Here is a 16,003-nt window from a genome sequence, read left to right on the forward strand (position 1 = left end):
GTGTAGGTGCTTCTACCAGAATAAGCTATTCTGGTTCAGCAAAGCTAACTAAGCTATACTGCTATACAGTGCCTTATACTAGTACAACAGCATAATAGTCTAGCCTAGACCTAGGGCTTGTCGACCTAGGGCTTGTCGACCAAGCGCTGTCTCCCATGGTGTGAGAATTGCACATACTGAGAGAAGTAGTTGAGCTGACTAACCACCAGTGTAGACGCTGGTAGGTGGATAAAAATTCTTCTGTTGACCTAGCTACCGCCTCTTCAAAGCACAACTGTATTACAGTGATGGGAAAAACCCCTTCGGTTGTGGTAGCAAGCATTTACACTACAGCACTCTGCGCTGCAGTGCTTTTGTGAGGATGTAGCCTGAGTGTTTTTTTCCCCCACACAACCCAATCAGCAGATCCTTTACTGTTCTGAGTGCAGACCAGGCCTTAGGAGCTTTGATCACTGCTCTTTCCTGTCCTTACACGAAACAGACTCCTGAATCTACAAGTGGGTCCCAGAACAGTTGGGGAAGGATATGGGTAGGCATTCACTCTGCACTCCTCCCCACAGGGCCAGCTGACTAGCTGGGCTCTGAAGCTGGCTTTCCTCTGTGGCAGTTCATTGTAAGTCACAAGGCTGCTAGGCCAGCCATGCTTCCCTTCACCAATTCTAGCAGGGTCTGACTGTGATGGGTTCAGTCACAGAAACCCTCTTGGGACTGTCACCTGATGTGCTGCAACTACCTCTGAGCCAGTTTTCTTTGCCAGCTTGGGACTCCAGAACCCTACCTTGTTGAGCCAGACACGCTAGTCTGCTGCAACACAGACCCAGGGTCTGAACCACACCCCCAAAGCTGCAGACTTAACTGAAAACAGCTCAGCAAGTGCTCCTGTCTCCAGCACCCAGACATCCAGCTCCCAATGAGATCCAAACCCCAAATCAGTTTTACTCTAAAAAGCTTATACAGGGTAAACTCATAAATTGTCTGCCCTCTATATCACTGATAGAGATGCACAGCTGATTGCTCTCCCAGGTATTAATCACTTACTCTGGGATAATAGTGATTTTATTAAGTATAAAAAGTAGGATTTAAGTGGTTTCAAGTAATAACAGACAGAACAAAGTTACCAAGCAAAATAAAACAACATGCGAGTCTAAGCCTAATACATTAAGAAACGGACTACTAAATCTCACCCTCAGATGTTCCAATAAGCTTCTTTCAGACTAGCTCCTCCTTAAACTGGACCCAGTCCTTTCCCTTGGTACAGTTCTTGTTCCAGCTCAGGTGGTAACTCAGGGATTTCTCATGACTGGCAACCCCTGTTCTGTTCCACCCCCTTTTATAGCTTTGGCCCAAGGCAGTGTGGAAGCAGGGAAAGAAAGAGGGTTTAAGTGCAGCCATTTAAGTGTCAGACAGAGCAACTGTTCTATCAGCAGGAATCCTTTGTCTCTTTGGCTTCCCACCCCTCCTTCTGAACAGAAAAGCACCAGGTTTAAAATGGATTCCAGTATCGTGTGACAGGATCACGTGTCCTGTGAGACCCCTAGTCTCCATTCTTCCAAGGCTGACCAGCACAGTACCCTGGAAGTTTTGCAAGTAAACAGATCCATTTACAGGTGATTGATTTTGAAGCACCCTTAATGGCTTCCACCTGACTTGTTTAAATCAGTAATACAAGTGTATATCTTTTCCTAACTCCAGACAGAGAAATAATACATGCAAACAAATGGGATGAACACACTCAGATCATAAGCTTTGTAATGATACCTTACAAGAGACTTTTTGCATAAAGCATATTCCAGTTACATTATATTCACACTCATAAGCATATTTCCATAAACATATGGAGTGTGACATCACACTGACCCTTAACTACATCACCTACATGGAGTAATCTGCTCCCTGCTCATGACTAGAGCATGACCCATGAGCTACCTCATCTGGGCCAGTGCTGTGGCTGCCAGAACAGCTGAGCTGCATTTCAATTAAAACCATGAATGCAGCAGTGAGTGATGGATAGGATGAGGGGTGCTCAGCCCAAAGGAAAAACAATGGGGAGTCCTTGTGGCACTTGACAAACTAATATTTATTTGGCAAACATTGGTCTCTGACAATTTTCTGCCAAATGTCCCTCCGCCATGATGGAGGAAGGATGGGGGTAGACAAGACGATCCTGGATCTATGTGCTGTCTCTTGGGAAAGATGGCCTGTAACCCCTCATTGCATAGCATAAAATCTTGTGATGTTTGCAGTGTTTGTTTGTCCCAGCGTATTAGAGGGACAAGGTGGGTGAGGTAGTCTTTTAGTTGGTCCAATAAAAGATCTCACCCACCTTGTCTCAGGTCTTTTCAAATGCTTACTCCATAGAACTTGTCTGGTGAAAGTACAAGGTACATAGATCAAGTGAGGATAATTGTTGGAGGAGATAGTGGAAGAGGAGACTTTATCCATATATGATGTACATATCCCCTATTATATTGGGTGTGATATCCTAATCAGTTAGTAACTCTTGCATACAGATTACCAAATGATGATTTTTGGAAATTCTCCTGGCCTCTTTCTAGCAGAAACAGCTATGCTCAAAGAAACTAAGAATTGACCTCGCTTGCTAGCTGGTTGATAGCCTTATTGGGTAAAGAATTTCAGAGGAACAGTTTTTTAATAATAAAAAAAAAACTAGTTACTCTTGGAAAAATAAATGGTACCAAGCAAGCTAGACAGATGCCAAATACAGACTTAAACATTTAGTCACCATTTACCCACTCGGCAGCGTGCCCTGGCCTGTACAACTCCATTGTTTAAGTCTTCAATGCTAGGTTTGACAGTCTGGATTTGTAAATATAAACTGACATGCTTGTTTGTATCCAGTCTGCTATACCATAGAATCATAGAAGATTAGGGTTGGAAGAGATCTCAGGAGGTCATCTAGTCCAACCCCCTGCTCAAAGCAGGACCAACCCCAACTAAATCATCCTAGCCAGGGATTTGTCAAGCTGGGCCTTAAAAACCTCTTAGGATGGAGAATCCACCGCTTCCCTAGATAACCCATTTCAGTGCCTCTTTGGAGCCCTCCTTCAGGTAGTTGAAGGCTGCTATCAAATCCCACCTCACTCTTCTTTTCTGCAGACTAAATAAGCCCAGTTCCCTCAGCCTCTCATAAGTCATGTGCCCCAGCCCCTAATCATTTTCAAAAAGAACAGGAGTACTTGTGGCACCTTAGGCTTGGTCTACACTTACCCCCCAATTCGAACTAAGGTACGCAACTTCAGCTACGTGAATAACGTAGCTGAAGTTCGAAGTACCTTAGTTCGAACTTACCTCGGTCCACACGCGGCAGGCAGGCTCCCCCGTCGACGCCGCGGTTCCCCCATCGACGCCGCGGTACTCCTCTCGTCTAGCTGGCGTTCTGCAGTCGACGGCGATCACTTCCTGGTTCGACTTATCGCGTCCAGACAAGACGCGATAAGTCGAACCCAGAACTTCGATTCCCAACCGCCGAACTAGCGGCTGGGTGTAGACATACCCTTAGAGACTAACAAATTTATTAGAGCATTAGCTTTCGTGGGCTACAGCCCACTTCTTATGCTCTAATAAATTTGTTCGTCTCTAAGGTGCCACAACTACTCCTGTTCTTTTTGCGGATACAGACTAACACGGCTGCTACTCTGAAACTAATCATTTTCAGTGCCCTCTGCTGGACTCTCTCCCATTTGTCCACATCCTTTCTGTAGTGGGGGGCCCAAAACTGGACACAATGTTCCAGATGTGGCCTCACCAGTGCCGCATAGAGGGGAATACTCACTTCCTTCGATCTGCTGGCAATGCTCCTACTAATACAGTCCAATATGCCATTAGCCTTCTTGGCAACAAGAGCACACTGCTGACTCATAGCCAGTTTCTCATCCACTGGAATCCCCAGGTCCTTTTCTGCAGAAGTGCTGCTTAGCCAGTCAGGAGCCAGAGTATCAATTCCTGCTGCTGACCCCTCCTCTGCATGGGTCATAGATTCCAAGGCGAGCAGGGACCACTGTGATCATCTAGTCTGACCTGATGTATCGCACAGGCCCAAGAACTTCCTCAGATAATTCCTAGAGCAGATCTGGTCTCCATCTGCTGGAACCACCAGTACCTATTCTGCAGGGAAAGGATTTGGGTGGGACCAAGCCCTGGCCTGACCCAGATTAGCACCTGCCAGACCTCTGCTGGTATCAGCCTCCGGACTGCTGCTGTGAGGAGACCAATGTGTACTACCCTGGAGCAGGCTGCATCTGCCCATGGAGAAGCATTGCTACAAGTTGGAGCTTTTGTCATTAACCCTGACTGAGCTGAAACTGACCCCCCCCCAAAAAAAATCTTGCACCCCCTGCTCTACCCTGAATGTGCCTGTCCCACAGCCCTCCTCTAGCTCTGACAATGCAGCCCATCTGCCTGCATGGCACACCTTGGCCTGCTCACATCTGGTCACTTTCAGCTCTGACCCAAACTAAGAGCTCTGACTGGCCAAATCGTGACTCCCTCAAGATAACCAGCATTTTAGAATGAAAAGCCAGGATCCCTCCCTCTCACTTCCCCCTTTGCTGGATTTAATTCTCACAAACTGGAATTCTATTACTGTCTAGATCAGTATTTTTCAGCCTTTTTAGGCTTGGGACCCATTTGCAAATGTTTACAGCCAATAAATAGTCTGGGGGTGGAGGCTCTGGAGTGGTTTCGGTCAAGTCCTGCCCAGCACTCACCCCACTGTGGTGGCTCCTGCAGCTCCTATGCTGTGGGGCTGGCTGGGCTTGGCTCTTTGCTCCAGGGTTGCAGCGCAGCTCAGGTTTGGCCCTGCCCCCCTGACTGGACCAAATTTGTGAAAGTGGAGTTGTGACCCGGAGTTGTCACTCACATTTGTCCTACCTGGACTCCCGTCATCATGCCAGCTGGGCCAAACCGGAGTGGTGCTGGGACCCCAGAGGTTGCAGTGTCTGGAGCAGCGAGGGACAGGAGCTGTCAAGTGACCCCTTGAAACATTCTGGTGACCCCAATTTTGGGTCCCAACCTATGGGTTGAGAAACCCTGGTTTACAGGATCTAACCGCCCTTCCTGCAATAAGCTCATTGCTTCTTGTCCTATCCTCCGAGCTTAACTAGAACAAATTCTCCCTACTCCTTGTAACAACCTTTTATGTACTTGAAAACTGTTATTGTGTCTCCCCTTCTCTTTTCCAGACTAAACAAACCCAGTTTTTTCAATCTTCCCTCATAGGTCATGTTTTCTAGACCTGTAATCATTTTTGTTGCTCTTGTCTGGACTTTCTCCAATTTGTCCATATCTTTCCTGAAATGTGGTGCCCAGAACTGGACACAATACTCCAGTTGAGGCCTAATCAGTCCAGAGTAGAGCGGAAGAATTACTTCTCGTGTCTTGCTTACAACACTCCTGCTAATACATCCCAGAATGATGTTTGCTTTTTTTGCGTCAGTGTTACATTGTTGACTCATATTTAGCTTGTGATCCACTATGACCCCCAGATCCCTTTCCGGAGTATTCCTTCCTAGGCAGTCATTTCCCATTTTGAATGTGTGCAACTGATTGTTCCTTCCTAAGTGGAGTACTTTGCATTTGTCCTTATTGGATTTCATCCTATTTACTTCAGACCATTTCTCCAGTTTGTCCAGATCATTTTGAATTTTAATCCTATCCTCCAAAGCTCTTGCAACCCCTCCCAGCTTGGTATCGTCAACAAACTTTATAAGTGTACTCTCTGTGCCATTATCTAAATCATTGATAAAGATATTGAACAGAACTGGACCCAGAACTGATCCCTGCGGGACCCCACTCGTTATGCCCTTCCAGCATGACCGTGAACCACTGATCAGTACTCTCTGGGAATGTTTTTCCAACCAGTTATGCACCCCCTTATAGTAGCTCCATCTAGGTTGTATTTCCTTAATTTGTTTATGAGGTCATGCGAGACAGTATCAAAAGTCTTACTAAAGTCAAGATAGACCACATTTACTGCTTCCCCCGCCCCCTCCACAAGGCTTGTTACCCTGTCAAAGAGAGCTATTAGGTTGGTTTGACACAATTTGTTCTTGACAAATCTGTGCTTACTTATCATTTTATTATCTTCTAGGTGTCTGCAAATTGATTGCTTCATTATTTGCTCCATTATCTTTCTGGGTACAGAAGTTAAGCTGACTGGTCTGTAATTCCCCAGGTTGTCCTCATCCCCCTTTTTATAGATGGGCAGTATATTTGCCCTTTTCCAGTCCTCTGGAATCTTTCCCATCTTCCATGACTTTTCGAAGATATTCGCTAGTGGCTCAGATATCTCCTCAGTCAGCGCCTTGAGTAGTCTAGGATGCATTTCATCAGGGCCTGGTGCCTTGAAGGCATCTAACTTGTCTTAAGTAATTTTTAACTTGTCCTTTCCCTATTTTAGCGTCTGATCCTATCTCATTTTCACTGGCATTCACAATGTTAGACGTTCTAACCTTTTTGGTGAAAACTGAAGCACTTCTGCCATTTCCACATTTTCTGTTATTGTTTCCCCATCTCATTGAGTAGCGGGCCTACCCTGTGAATGTACATTGTTGTTAAAAAAATTATCCATATATATGGATCCTATGGCCCTATTTTATAAGGTTTCTCTCTGTGTTTTGGGAGGCAGATGACACATTCCTTCCGAGACAGTTTCTGCCAGACCCCTCCAGTGCCGCTCCCTTCTCCAATAAACTGGCTCAGTGTCTCCAGTAGCAGCCAGTTACCTGTCCCTGAGGGAGGATCTGACAGCATTTTGCAGACGGGTTTAATTGCTCCTCACCACACCCTGGGGTGGCAGGTCCCTGTGATGACCCTACTTGTACAGACAGAGGCACAGAGCGGGGGAATGACACATGCATGGTCACGCAGAGTCAGTGGCACAGCTGGGAATAGACCCAGGTGGCGTGAGTAACTAAAACCCTGGTGAAGCCGTTAGCAGTCTCACAATGCACAGTCTGCGTTTGTCACCAATGCTCCATTGTGGCTTCATCCCCATGGGGTTTATCTGCAGAGGGTTTAATAGGAAACTTTCCTCTTAAGGCTGCAGCACGTTTCCAGCAGAAGGAAGGAGAATAATTTATAAAGTGCACTGCGGGAAAGTGAATAGAGGAGAAATAGGAGCTGCAGGCGGCCATGGCAATGGACACGTGATCAGCGGGAGGCAGCTCGCCCCGGCTCCCAGGAGGAACCACAGAAAGCCAGGTGGCCTCAGCATAGGAGGTGGTTCTTACTGGGAATCAGCTGTGACAGATGCAGGGACTGTCGTGGTTTGGGAGCTCCCCCCAATTTTGCAGCATTCGCTCTGAGCCCATCTCTAGTTACCAGTGGCTTTTCTGCACCTCCTGCTGGTGACCCCAGTAATGATGCCCAGTCAAACCCCCGTGTCAGGGCCTGCTCTCCCAGTGTCTGGTTAGCTTCGTGAGGATTTTAGAGAAACAAAAATCAGCTGCCACAAAAGGTGCGTGTTAATTACAGATATCTGTGTGACAGTGAACCTAGTGGTTAGAGTGGCAGCTGGGTGGCAGGACGCCTGGGTCCTCATCCCAGCTCTGGGCAAGAGTGTGATCTAGTAGTTAGATCAGGGGCCTGGGAGGCCTCCTGGTTCTTTTCCTGGTTCTGCCACTGACTCACTGTGTGACTCTACGAGCAATTCATGGTTCTGCCTTGTGCCTCAGTTTCCCCCTCTGTCACATGACTAGTCCCAGCGTCCCGGGGGTGCAGGGAGGCATGGCTAATGTGCAGGGGGACATGCCAAGCACCTCAGGTGCTATGTGCCCAGCTGTCTGTACACACTCACTAGCTCTGGCAGCACAGAGCGCCAGCTGGCAGCCGGGAACAGGGCTCATAGTGCCAAAGGAGGCCACCAGCTCCACTTGGCCCAATGTAGGTCACCAGCAGCTGCTTGAGCCCTGTGTGTCACAGGTGGGAGCAGGAGCCAGGCAGGGGGCTTCAGCTCAGGCCTGCGTCTCTCCAGCCATGTCTGGCTTCAGAGGGCAGTGCCCTGTGGGTGGATGGGGTGCTGTCTGCCTGTGGGACCCAGAGCCCGTGGCCAGCCCCAGGGGACTCTGACAAGACCCTCCTGCTCTGCTGCTAGGTCCAGATTTTCAACAGCCTTCCAGACAGGTTGGCAAAGCTCTAGGGGAACCTGAGCCTCACGTGGGGTATCTGCACCCAGCGCCCTGGGCTTGGAACCAGGCAGAGCCTGGGGCTCAGGTGAAACTTGACCATCCCAAGAGAAACCTTTGGTCAGGGCCTGTCTCGATCAGCCATGAAGGGAGGTTAGGACCCAGGGGAACAGTCAGTCCCTGCCTCCACCTGGGTCACCTGAACCTCAGCGTCAGCTGGGCTGTGTTTCCTTTGCTCTCCCTGCCTCCTGCGCTTGCTAATAGCCAAGCCCCATAGCTGGGTAGCCCAGCCCCATGTCCCGAGGTTACCAGCCCATCTTACCTGCTGCGAGCAGGTACCTGCAGGAGAAATGGGACAAGGCAGCCTATCGCCAGCACAGGAGCAAGGTACGGGACTGGGCGCAGTAGGATGGGGCTGAATGAGGTAGAAGCAAGGAGCCCTGGCCAGTAGTCTGGAAGTTCGGGGCATGCCAGGGATATGTGATCAGGCCCTAGAGAATCTACTCTGTGTGTGTAGCTGGACATGGGGAATCTAGTGGGTCTTTGGGGGAATTTCTACAAGGGGCTGCGTGGTCCAATGGAGCAGGTACTGGCCTGGAGCCCAAAGACCTGGGTTCTTGGCCTTTCCTGTCCACACGCCTGAGCTGCTGTGTGAACTTAAGCAGCGAGCTCTAGCTTTGCACTAATCCAGGTTTGTAATTGCACTGACCAGCCGCTGTTAAATAGCTCTGGCAGAGGTGTGGAGCAGAGCCATGCATGTGCTGGTCTCTATTGAAAGCTGTCAGGTTTGCTAGAGCCAGTCGGCCTGCTTCGTGCACTGCTGTAGCCTGCTGAGCAAACCTTCTGATGGTGCCTGCCACAGGGATGGCTGCCTGAGTCTGCAGAGAGCCTGAAGCAGAGTCTCAGAAGGGGGGACACCCTGACCATTAGTAATCTCTCTGGGTGGCAGCTCTAATGGCCAATGGAGACATTTCAGTGGTACCATGAACAATGACACTGCTGATCATTTCAGCACATGGCGTGGGGCAGGGGAGGGAGTGGAGCCCGGGGGTGGGAACTGGGAGCTGCTCCAGGGCAGGAAATGCAGCGGGAAGAAAAGAGGAACAACAGCAGTTTGGGGATGGGCACAGGAAGGGGCAGGGAAAGGAGGCTGGACAAGGAAGTGATCCAACATGGGAGCTGCCTACCCAGCACTGCTCATGGTGACAGTGAGATGGGGACAAGTAGAGAGGGACCTGAGTGCAGAGGGCAGCTTGGCCCCAGGATCGCTGTGCATCCCTGCTTGGGCCAGCAGGGGGAGCCCTACAGTGCACTGGGGGGAGCAAGCCCTCAATGCCGACGCTGGCCCACACCCCAGGATTAATCATGTCTAAAGCTAAGATTTAGTCATGGATATTTTTAGTAAAAGTCATGGACAGGTCATAGGCAATAATGAAAAAATCATGGAAGCCCATGACCTGTCCCTGACTTTTACTAAAAATACCCTTGGGGGCTCGCAGCTCCAGGGTCCCCCTTAGCTGACAGCTCTTAGCTGCAGGGTTCCCTCCTGATGCCCACGGGGGCCTGAAGCTGTGGGAGTTCCCCCTGTCACCAGCAGCTGCCAGGAACTCTAGGGCTCCCCCTGCCGCCAGCCTGGGTGGCCAGGAGCAGCAGGAGTCCCCCTGCCATCTGTGGTGGCCGGAAGCTGCGGGGATTTCCCCTGCCGGCTGTGGTGGCCACCACGAGCTGCAGAAAGCTCCTGCCGCCTGAGGCAGCGGGTGTACCTCGCAGTTCCCTGCCTCCGCAGACAGCAGGGGACCCTGCAGCTCCCAGCCCACGCTGGCTGACGTCACGAAGATCTTTGGAAATCATGGATTCCGTGACCTCCATGACTAAATCGCAGCCTTAAACATGTCATTTGCTGGGGCCTGTGTGCAGGAGCTGGGGAGCCGTTCCCAGAGCTGGGGGGCAGAGCTGTGACTGGCAGCACCCACCTTGGGGCACTGGGCAAAGGGCTTCAACTCTTCATTAACGAGCCACCGCTACTAGGCAGCCCTGCTCCCGCTCCCTAGGTGGCCACGACTCACTGATGGGGAGGTGGTGGTGGTGGTGGGGAATTATCCCTGCATTGTTTCGGGGGTGGGGCTAAGGGGGTCAGCAATCCAGCGCAGAGAGTCCCGCGAGAAAGGTGCTAATCAGAGAGGCTCTGACTGTGCGATGTGCTGGCGCCCCCTTTGGGCACAAGCAACGAAGGGGCCCATGGGTGGCTCCTGACTGCTGGGCGTTGCTCCGGGCCAGAAGTGGGTGGCACGGCTCAGGGCTGCCGTGGGGCCAGCAGGAGGTGAGGGCTGGCCCTGCACTGTGAAAGCTGGGGCGAGCCTGGGCTCTAGCTGCCAGCACTCCTAGAGCCGGCTCTGTGTACCCAGCCCTGCAGCCCTTGTGACTCTCCTGTCCGCAGGTGGATTCGGCTTCCCCAGCCGTGGACACCCAAGGACCGCAGCCCCCCAGCCACCTGCAGCTCAACCTGAAAAGGATGCAGGTGAGCAGCCTCTGGGCAGCATGTGGGCTGGCTGCTCTGGCGGGCAGGCATTGCCAGGGAGCCCAGCGAGGCTGGGGGGAGGTGGTTGGGTGAAGACCCATCCCCAAGGATTTGCTGCTGCAGCCCAGGGCTCGCCAGGGTAGGGCCAAACAGAAGGCCCCAGCCTGAAGGCCTGGTACTGGCAGACTCCCACTGATGTCAGGATGGGGCCCTTTCAAGTACACAGGCCCTTACCACAGGAGACCCCCCCCAGTGGGCTCTGGGTACTGGCCCCAGAAACCCCTGATGGCAACCCTGGCAGGGGATTTCCTGGCCTGGGCCTCGGGGGAGGGGGGGCCACAGGGAGCTCCCTTTCATCTCCCCCACCCCACCGCTCATCCTGCTCAGAGCCTTTATAAACCACCTGGCAGGGGGTTGGCCATGGCCTTCCTCCTGCCTTTTGCATGTGAGTGATGTAATCACCCAGACATGGGCATTGGCATTGGCGAGCCAGCAGGGGGTGCTCTTCCCTCGGGGTCACTACTGACCCAATGCCCCAGCATGGCGTTAGGGTGCTGTGCTGCTGGAGGGCCCTTCTGCAGGCTGGTCCTGTCACTTGTGATCATTAAAGATCCCCTGGCACATTTCCCAAGGCTGCCGTGTTAGCTCTGGGGGCCTGGGCAATTCCAGCTCAAGGGCTGCCAGCAGGTTCAGTCTGATACATTATTCCACTTCCATTCCCCTCCCAAGCCCCAGAGCTGGTTGCATTGCACTGGAGCCTCGTCCTGAGATGGTTTGTAAAGCGCTTTGTTGTGAGAGAGGCAGAGAGCGGGCAGAGCTGATGGGGTGACTGATTGATGACGTGATCTGTTAGTTGCCTCAAGGAGGGGGCGGCTTTACGCTCTGGATTTTGTCCCTCTCCAGCTAGACAGAGAGCACCAGGCCGTTAGAGAAAGAGACGACTGCATTCGCTCGGCCAGGCTGGTCGCCATTGTGCAGTCCACGGGGCGCGTGGACAACTGGAATAGCTACAGTGTATGCAGGTCTGTGCCGCTGGCAGGGCATGGGACTGGCAGTGAGAGCTGGGAACGGCTGGGGGGGGAGGGAGGGCAGGATCCGCGGGACAAAGGGACCCCTGAGTGGGGAGGAGCCAGCCAGTTCCCCCACCCAGTAACATCATCTCAGCCCCTCCCCTGGGTCTGTTTGGACAAGGAAGCGGCCCATGAGCCAGGGCTGACAGCAGGTGCTGACTAGACCTATAGTGGGCCACACCTCCTCGGGCCTTAACTTGCTCTAACGTATCTGGATCTTTCAGTCCCTGCGACAGGGGTCCTGAGTCAGCCAGGAAATCTGGGGCAGAGCAGGGGACAGCCCGTAAGAGCAGCTCAGCGCCTGAGGACACGCTCCAAAGGGCCCGGGGAAGCCCCGTGGGCTGGGACACTTAAAACTAGATCGGCTGAAGCTACAGCTGAAGTGCTGGAGGGTGCAAGTCCCACCGCCCCAGGCCTCTCTGGGGCCTGGGCCGTGTGAGCCCAACAGACAGTTCTCCAGTCCTCTCCCCAGCGGCAGCGCATGGGGAGAGATGGGCCTGAGCCAGGACCCCAGGCTGGGACCCCCCCATGCGCTACGGGGATTTGTCATCCACAGCCAGGCTCTGGTGTAACTCAGACCCATCGCTGCTCTGGAGGGGGGCAGAAAGGAGCAAGCTGGGCAGAACATTCAGGCATCCCTGCAGCGAGTCCTGAATGCAGAGGGATCCCGTCGCTCTGCCCCATATGCCCCATCCACCCTCTCCCCAGCTGCCCCACGCCATTCCCTACAGGAGACCCTTCAATGTCTTTGTGCTTCTCAGGCCAGCCACAGTAGTGCCTGTCCTGCTGTCTGCCCAGCCTCTACTGCATTTATAACACCCACCAGATACAAAACCACAATTGGCCCTAGAATCGGCCATGAAAGGTCCAATCCACCCCTTGCTTCTCTCCTCACACATCCTCCTCCTCTGTCCCTGTCCCAGGCTCCTTCCCTGGCTGCTTGGGAAGGGTTGTGTGAAGAGGTGGAAACTTCTGGGTTGGTCTGATTCCCTGCAGCAGGGAGTTCCACCGCTGGAGCCACCCACTGGCCACACTCCACCCCCTGGCTCCCAGCTGTCTGATGGGCCACGGCTGGAGAGTGGGGTGCAGGGCCTTACCCTAGCCCACAGGCCCCCCGGGTGAGGAGCAGGATGATGGAGCATGGGCGGCACTGGGGCAGTCCGTGTGGGAAGTCCAGCTGGGCTTCCTGGAGCTGAGGGAGGGCCTGGAGAAACTGGGGGTGGGAAATGGGGCCTATGGGTCCCAGCTGGCATTGGGTGGATTGATTGGTCTTCCCCCCTGCTCGTCTCTGCCCAGAAAAGGGCAAGGGCAGGGGAACCCTGCATCAGGGAGAATGCTGAGCCGCTGCTGGCCCAGTAGCGTCGGGGCGGGACCTCAAGGTGGAGGAGCCTGCAGAGAGGGCTGGGCCCAGGAGGGGAGGCTAAAAGGGCACCACGGCTCCTCCGCTTGTTCTCTGCCCCCAGCCTGAGCAGTGAGAGGCGTCGCCGGGAGCTGGCGCAGATCGGGGTGGAGAACCAGCGGCTCGTGGGGCGGCTGAGGCAGCAGCAGTCGGAGTACGCCCGGGAGCCCTGGGAGCGCCACTGGGAGAGGGTGGAGCTCATCCGCAACAGCATCGCCCGCCACCCCCGCAGCATGCGGGCCCTGCAGGTAACAGGCTGCCAGGGAGGCGGGGTCGCTGCTGCCTTGCGCCAGCCCCTAGGGGCAGCCTGGGCCGGGCAACGGCTGAGTCGCTGCTGGGCTGGGAGGGCAGGGAGATCCTTAGAGCCATTGCTGCTCACCCCCCGACATCGCCCGCTCTGCCCTCCCACTTGCTCCCTCTCTGTGGTGCCCACACTCCCTTCCCTCCCCCACCGTGCTCCCCTCTGGCCCCCCACTTTCCCTCCCTGACTCATCCCCACACTCCCAATGTTCCCCATCTCAGCACCCCTCTCCTGCCCTATAGAGGGGGGAGCCCTGGTCCGAGGCTGCCTGTCCCAGCTGGGTTGTATGCGCTCCGCTGGGGTCTGGTGGGGATAGAGACGCACAGGCACAGATAGGCTGGATCCTCTGAGGTGGGGAGCACCCACAACTCCCATTGGCTCCAGCTGGAGCCCCGCGTGCTCAGCTGGAAACGCAGCCCCTGGGAACGCAGGGGCCGGGGAGAGGTGGGGCAGCAATTCATAGATTTCAGATCAGACAGGCCCACAGTGACCTACTCTGGCCTCCTGCATAAGGCAGGCCAGAGAGCCTCCCCCAGGAGCCCCGAGGAGATCCTCTGGAAAGACACCCAGTCTTGACTTAGAGATCTCGAGTGATGAGGAACCCACCCTCTGTCCCAAAGGTCAATTCCCTTCATTGTAAGAACACCTCACTTTGTGTCAGCCCAGCCCCACGGGTGCCCTAGAGCGCCCAGCCCCTGTCCCACTGGGCGCTGACAGAATTCACAGCTCTGCTGCCCCCAAGGAACACTGCGCAACAACTTGCAAGTTACACCGCAGGTTCCCCGCTCACAACACGAGGATATGTTTGTAGTCAAAACAAAAGAGGATCATTTAACAGAGCAGAGATTCGAGAAGAAGCAAGTCAATTTAATGGCACCAAATGGTTACACATTTAGGGTTCCCTCCCCACTTTGAACTTTAGGGTACAGATGTGGGGACCCGCATGAAAGACCCCCTACACTTATTTTTACCAGCTTAGGTTAAAAACTTTCCCAAGGCACAAATTTTTTCTTGTCCTTGGACAGTATGCTGCCACCACCAAGTGAGTTAGACAAAGATTCAGGAAAAGGACCACTTGGAGTTCCTGTTTTCCCCAAATATCCCCCCAAGCTCCTTCACCCCCTTTCCTGGGGAGGCTTGAGAGTAACCAAGGTGAGCACAGACCAGACCCTTGGGTTTTTGGGACACTAAAAACCCAATCAGATTCTTAAAAACAGAACTTTTATTATACGGGGAAAAAAGTAAAAGAAACACTTCTGTAAAATCGGGATGGAAGGTAATTTTACAGGGTAATAAGAGTTAAAACACAGAGGGTTTTCCTCTAGGCAAAACTTTAAAGTTACAAAAAAACAGGAATAAACCTCCCTCTTAGCATAGGGAAAAATTACAAGCTAAAACAAAAGATACTCTAACGCATTTCCTTGCTATTACTTACTATTTCTGTAATATTAGATGTATCATTTCAGTAGGAGCTGGATTACTTGCTTGATCTCTCCCTTTGTTTCCCGAGAGAACGCCCACAGAGCACAAAACAAAGTCTCTTCTCCCCCCCCCCCCCAATTTGAAAGTATCTTCTTTCCCCATTGGTCCTTCTGGTCAGGTGCCTACCTGGTTATCTGAGCTTCTTAACCCTTTACAGGTAAAGGAGGGATTTTATGCTATCCTTGGCTGTATGTTTATGACACCCGTAAAGGTTAGCTAACCCAAAGTGGCTCTCCAACGTCAAACAGCCAGACTGGCTCTGCCCCTCCATTCGTAAGACAAGCCAGCTGGCAGTTTGGACCCCTGGGGTGCCTCTGCAGCCCCAGTTACACTTCTCCGTTGTCTTTACTTGTAAACAAGGTGACTCCCCGCTGCTCGGTTTTCCCCTGGAAGACTTTGCAGTCGCGTGATTGGCCTTTTGCTCAGATTCTAGCTAGGCCTCTCTGACAGGATACCCGGGGTGCAGCCTGGGACTGTGGGGCCTCTGTGCCCCCTTAACTTTCTCCAGCCTGGGCTGTCTCTCACAATGCCTTGCTAGTGACCAGCAGCAAACTCCTCCAAGTGCTGTTATTACTCAGCACAACCGCATGTGGAGAACCCCACACCCAGCTAGATTACATGAATGCTCCCAGGGCCACTCATGAATCACACAGAGAAAGGCACCAGAGCCAAATCCCCCCAGCTCCCAGCACTGTACCCCAGGAATATACCATCTTGCACTGCTCAAGGTGGCAGTGCAGATTTATTAATTGGTTCACCAGTTCATCAATGGAAAGTGGATATACACCAGGCTTTGCAAAACCTGAGCAGATTTGCTACAAACTTCATGCAAACTCACTGGTAAAAATAAACAGTAAAACAAATTTATTGACTACAAAAGATAGATTTTAAGTGGCATTAAGTGATAGGCGAAGAGTCAGAGTTAGTTACCAAAAGAAATAAGTATAAGCACGCAGTCTAAACTCTCAACCCTATTAGACTGGGCAACATCTAGATTAAGCAGTTTTTCTCACCCCACTGGATACTGCAGTTCATAGTATACAGATTTCACCCTTGAAATCTGGGCCAGTCCCCTCAGTTGGCATCTTC

General features: G+C 52.5%; 1 protein-coding gene across 1 annotated transcript; it reads left to right on the forward strand.

Moving 5' to 3' along the window:
• The first annotated feature begins 8,438 nt into the window (after nt 1-8,438).
• Nucleotides 8,439-14,008, forward strand: LOC135885060 (sperm axonemal maintenance protein CFAP97D1-like). Its single transcript, XM_065412695.1, has 5 exons — nt 8,439-8,531; nt 10,582-10,662; nt 11,566-11,684; nt 13,196-13,379; nt 13,946-14,008. The coding sequence occupies exons 1-5, from the start codon at nt 8,439-8,441 to the stop codon at nt 14,006-14,008; spliced, it is 540 nt and encodes a 179-aa protein (XP_065268767.1).
• The last annotated feature ends 1,995 nt before the right edge of the window (nt 14,009-16,003 follow it).

This window comes from Emys orbicularis, chromosome 10, assembly GCF_028017835.1.
Source record: "Emys orbicularis isolate rEmyOrb1 chromosome 10, rEmyOrb1.hap1, whole genome shotgun sequence".
In the NCBI taxonomy this organism is placed as follows: Eukaryota; Metazoa; Chordata; order Testudines; family Emydidae; genus Emys; species Emys orbicularis.